The 5,959-nt window shown below is 41.1% G+C and overlaps 1 protein-coding gene across 1 annotated transcript; it reads right to left on the bottom strand.

The window, feature by feature from the left end:
* Positions 1-447: 447 nt before the first annotated feature.
* On the bottom strand, positions 448-2,361 carry LOC131382761 (endogenous retrovirus group K member 7 Env polyprotein-like). The gene is given in 1 exon segment (XM_058435268.1): positions 448-2,361. A coding segment is annotated over 1 exon segment (1,914 nt).
* Positions 2,362-5,959: the final 3,598 nt, after the last annotated feature.

The following is a 5,959-nucleotide window of genomic DNA, read 5'->3' on the forward strand; positions in this document are numbered from 1 at the left end:
TTTTACTCTGAGACATTCCATTGCCCAGGGATGGGCAGGAGACAGATGCCTTCCTCTTGTCTCAACTGCAAAGAGGCATTCCTTCCTCTTTTACTAATCTTCCTCAGCACAGACCGTTTACGGGTGTCAGGCTGGAGGATGATCAGGTCTTTCCTTTCCCATGAGGCCATATTTCAGATTATCACATGGGGAGAAACCTTGGACAATACCTGGCTTTCCTAGGCAGAGGTCCTTGCGGCCTTCCACAGTGTTTTGTGTCCCTGGGTACTTGAGATTAGAGAGTGGTGATGACTCTTAAGAAGCATGCTGCCTTCAAGCATTTGTTTAACAAAGCACTTATTGAACAGCCCTTAATCCATTTAACCCTGAGTTGACACAGCACATGTTTCAGGGAGCACAGGGTTGGGGATAAGGTTACAGATTAAGATGGAGTCTCATGTCTACTTTCTATACGGACACATTAACAATCTGATCTCTCTTCCTTTTCCCCACATTTCCCCCTTTTCTTTTTGACAAAAATGTCATCGTCATCATGGCTCATTCTCGATGGTTGCTGTCTCTTCAGAGCTGTTGAGTACACCTGCAGACTGACAACAGACAAAACAGGCACACAAGGATTAATATGAAATTTATAATCGTAGTACTTCCAATGGTCTTAACCCAAGTGACAGGGTTAAGATTTGCGAGGCCATCAACAACTCCTGAGATTGCCTCAGTTCCTGGCACGAAATTTAAATGGGCTTTTGATGTTTTGAAAATTTGTTCTTTTAATTTGGAAATGTCTAAAGTGAGATTATCTTCTCTTCCCTGTAGATGGCGTCTAACCATGTCCCAGTGATGCTCAGACTCATTATAAACTTGGGGTGTAATACAAAAATCTGACGTATTCCAGTCACACTGTAACTGGAAACGATGTTCTAAGCTCATGAGTCTGTCTCCCATCCAAATGACAGTTTGTCTAAGATCATTAATTTGGTTTGCCAATTTTTGATCAATACCAGATTGTGAGTTCCACAATCTTGTAGAATTTTTTTGCCAATCATTAACAAAGTTTACTGACTGAACAGAAGAGTGCAATGCAACTCCTGCCACAGCAGCCGTAGCTGTGACTGCAATTAATCCCATAATCACTGTAATTAAAGTAAAAATGAATCTTTTGGATCCATTTAAAATGCCTTTTAATACTTCAGTCAAAATACGGACGCATGGCGAGGCCTCCCACATTCGGTCCATGGACACAGGGATCCACAAGCCTTCTCTTGCTCTCACCAGCAGAATACAGTGCTGCCAATTAAAAGTCGAATCAATGCAAGTAAACAATCTACAATTTTCACAGGTTATAGTTTGAGAGTCTGATTTAATAACTATATTTCCTACAAGTAGCATATAAGGGGGCTTTATGCAACTTTGTAAAGGAACCGTTAGACTGGAATTTAGGTCGATAGTATAAAATGGCTTATGATCTCTTGTTTCTAAAGTTTGATTTCCAGATCAAATTCTAAAGCGGTATGAGGCCACAGTAAGCCTCCATAATTCTGGATGTTCAGGACCAGAAACAGGACTTATTATTTTTGGTCTTGGGGTAGAGATTCCTTTTTCTCCCCATTCCCAAGGATAGAAAGATTGTAATTTTTTATGCTTAAGTTTGTCTAAACTTCCTGTTAAGTCGCTATCAACAGCTGGACTCACTTGTGCACTTGGACATGACAGAGTTTGTCCTGTGAAATTGTGGTAGAATTGACCTCGAGGTGCCCAATCTATAATAGTTCCGAATTCATTGTTTTGTAATACCACCGCACTATTGGTCACACATTCTTCCCAAACTAAAACTTCTGTATTTTTTGATCCCTTGGGAATTTCCTTGGGGCAAGGTTTCCCTTTAGGTCTAAATTTCAATGATCTTTGGTAAGAAAAGTCTTGTAAATAATTTACCTGTGGCCTGAGCGACATCCTACTTACCATGTGATAAGTGAATCTACTGATGGGACTGACAGTAGGTACTTCTACCAACCAATTTTGGACTGCAGGCATTAAACATCCTGGTGCTCTTCCTAAGCAAGTAGGAGGATAACTATACTCAGTGGAAATATTTATCATCATCCCTTCTTCCTCAGGTTTGGCAGGGCAATGATCACCTGTGGGGCCAGGTACCCATACACTATCATTAACATATACTTCAATAGGATTATCCATCCATGTGACTGGTGTTTCCATCTCCACGAAGGCGCTTTTCTTTGCATCTCCAGTGGGTTCATTGTAGAACTTCAAATGTCTAGTGGGTATCCAAACAGGAAGCTGATTTTCTCCTGATGAAACACAAGCAAAACCTCTCCCTGCGTCACCACCTTCCCTATTTCCCATGTCTTATTTTTATTATCTTTCCACCAAATCAGTTTTCTTTCATGTGGGCTGTTCTTTTTACCAGTAAGATGTTGTGCTGCAGAAGTAGTAGTCTGATTTCTATGAATGTTTAAAAAATTTAAAGTATAGATTGCTAGATTAAGTTGCATCTGAGGAGTGGTACACTCCTTACTGTCTCCCCCTTCTTTTTGTTTAACTGAGTTTTCAGTGTTCTATTAGTTCTTTCAACTATGGCCTGTCCTTAGGAATTATAGGGAATTCCTGTTGTATGTGAAATTTCCCACTGATTTAAGAATTTTTGGAAAGCTTTACTACAATATCCTCATCCATTGTCAGTTTAAATTTTTTCTGGAACTCCCATTGCAGCAAAACAAGATAATAGATTTTTTTTAACATAGGAAATACTTTCTTGATTATCTGGCCCTAAACAATGTAAAATCTTAGTACTTTGATACACTTCTGAGGCTGTGCCTACACCGACAAGTCCTGTAACAGCTTTTCATTTAGGCCAATTTTTTGGCCACTGATTTAAAGCAATGATAGAGACATCTGCTCCAGTGTCTACTAACCCTTCAAACTGTTTTCCTTGAATAATGGCCTTATGCACAGCTCTGTTCTCTGAGACCCGACTTGACCAATATGCAGCCTTTCCTGTTTGAACAGTGCTTCCAAACCCTCCTGTTTTTTTATCTCACTATTTTCAACCTTAATATAAGGCAGGAGTAATAATTGAGCAATCCTATCTCCTGGACTGGCACTCCAAGGAATTGAAGAGCTAATAACCAATTGAATTTCACCTTTACAGTCTGAATCAACCACACCAGTATGAATTTGAACTCCTCTTTAGATTTAGACTTAATCTTCCTAAAATTAGTCATACAGTCCCCTCAGGCAGCGGGCCATATACAGTGGGGATTTTTTGTGGGGGCTGCCCTGGAAGCAGAGAAACTGCTTTTATAGTACATAAATCTATTGCTGCACTGCCACTTGTGGTTGGGGACAATTGTTGTATTGTGGTAACTGGCTCATTCCCTGAGGCACTTGGGAGAGTGGGGATTGCAGTCCCTGAAAACCCTGAGGAACAAAGGGCTGAATTGGGAATGCCCCAGTTTGTTGCGGGGCCTGAGGCTGGACCCTTTGCTGGTTTCCCGACAATGGTTGCCCATTTCTATCAAATTTAGAATGACACTGACTAGCCCAATGTTTTCCTTTTTTACATCTTGGACATAAGTCAAGTGGCTCTTTACCTGTTGTCATAGTAGCTTGAATAGTTATATTTTGTTTATTTGAGACTGGGCAATTCTTTTTTAGATGACCAATTTGACCACAATTATAATATTTCCCTCCAAATGTTCTAACTTGTCCTCCTAAAGCAACTCCCATTATTGCTTGAGTCATAAGCATAGCTTTATGCATATCTCCTCCAATTCCATCACAGGCTTTTACGTACTCTGAGATTACATCTGATCCTGCGGGAACCTTTCCTTTTAATGGCTTAATGGCTGACTGACACTCAGGATTGGTGTTTTCATATGCCATCAACCCCACTGTGACTTTATGGGCCTTTTCATTGGCAATTGCCTTTTGAGCAACATCTTGGAGCCTTGCCACAAAGTCAGGGTAGGGCTCTTTCAAGCCTTGTATTATTGTATTAAATGAGGGGCAGGTGGTTCCTGGGTCTTGGATTTTTTCCCAGGCTCTAAGGCAGATAGCTCAAACTTGCTCAATGGCTTCATTTTGCATTAATGCTTGTTGACTAATAGTGCTCCAATTTTGACCTGTTCCTAATAGTTGATCTATGCATCTATGTTAGGAACCTGCATCTATGTTAACTGGAGGATTGGCAGACCTATTTCTTTGAACCTGTTCTTGTGTCCCATCAATCCACCAAGTCTTAAATTGTAAAAATTGAGAGGGTGAGAGAGATGATTTTGCCAGAATCTCCCAATCATAAGGAATGAGTATATGTCCATGAGCAATGGAATCTAATAATGTCTTCATATAAGGGGAGTGGGGTTCATACTGTTTTACTCCCTTTTTCATATCTTTTAGCATTTTTATAGAAAAAGATTCATATCTGGCCTCAAACTGTGGGACGCTCTCCCTCTTGGACCCCTTCTCCAGGTGGTATCAGTTCTAATATTACTGGAATTGCCACGCCTCAATATGTCCTTGCTTTCTTGACTTATCAATAATTTTATGTAATGCACTACCCTGTTGACTAGGTGGTGCTGTAGGATTAAGTCTCATAGTGGGTGGCTGAGGGTATGGCACCCTGCCCTGTGGTGCTGGGAGCATTCGTGGATGTCCATACTGACTTTCTGGGGGTGGCCGATACTGAAGTTCGGCCAGCGGCCAGTATTGATAAGCTACTGGCGGTTGGGTCTTAATTTCTCTAACCTGCGTTTGAGGTTGTAATGCTACAGGCACCTGGCCTGCTGGAAGTGGACTTGTTCCTCGTGGTTTAGACTCTGATTGCCCCACTAATTCTGGAACTTTTCCTTCTAATTTTAACATTTTAGGATATATCACCTCCTGTAATTGATTATAGTCAACACTTTGCGTTGACTGAGCCATTACCGGCTCTGCTACATATTCGCAATGTAAACTTTCCTTTTTTTTCTAGGATTTTCTCCCTGTCTCTTCTTTACAATCTATTACACAGCTTACAGTGGCATCAGAAACTGAAACGCTATCTTCATCTGTTTGAAATGGTTCTAAAGCTGCTTTAATAATGGCCCAATCATTCCATACTGTAAGTGGGATGATTTTACCCTCCCTACCTGCTTGTTTTAGTTCTTTGCCAATTTTTTTCCAATCTTTTAGATCTAAAGTTCCTTGTTCTGGAAACCATGGGCAAAATTGTTCTATTGTTCGAAATAGCTTGATTATATTTTTTGTAGCTACTCCAACTCCCCCACTTTTTTAAAGAATTTTATAAAGCTGAGATAAGAGGCAATATTTACTTTTAGTTTTACTTTTCGTTTGCCCCATTGTTACCCTGGCTTCTTCCGAGTGCACAAGCTTACCGTAAGGCTGACTGTAGACGTACTCGGGATCTCTCATCGACTTGTCCTCAATGACCGCTCGAGCATACTTTCACCCTAGAGAAAAGCACCCACGTTGGGCACCAGATGAAGGGGTGTGTTGCCCCTCCACACCTGTGGGTGTTTCTCATTAGGTGGGATGAGAGACTTGGAAAAGAAAGAGACAGAGAGACAAAGTATAGAGAAAGAAAAAGGGGCCCAGGGGACCAGCGTGCAGCATGCAGAGGATCCATGCTGGCACCAGCCTCGGAGTTCCCTTAGTATTTATTGATCATTATCGGGCATGGCAGGATAATAGGATAGTAGTGGAGAAAAGGTCAGAAGGTAAACACGTGAACAAATGTCTCTGCATCATAAACAAGGTAAAGAAAAAAGTGCTGCACTTTTGGTGTGCATATACATAAACCTCTTAATGCCTTAAAGAGCAGTATTGCTGCCAACGTGTCCCACCTCCATCCCTAAGGCAGATTTTCCCTATCTCAGTAGATGGAATATACAATCGGATTTTACTCTGAGACATTCCATTGCCCAGGGATGGGCAGGAGACAGAT

This window comes from Hylobates moloch, unplaced genomic scaffold, assembly GCF_009828535.3.
Source record: "Hylobates moloch isolate HMO894 unplaced genomic scaffold, HMol_V3 SCAFFOLD_4007, whole genome shotgun sequence".
In the NCBI taxonomy this organism is placed as follows: Eukaryota; Metazoa; Chordata; class Mammalia; order Primates; family Hylobatidae; genus Hylobates; species Hylobates moloch.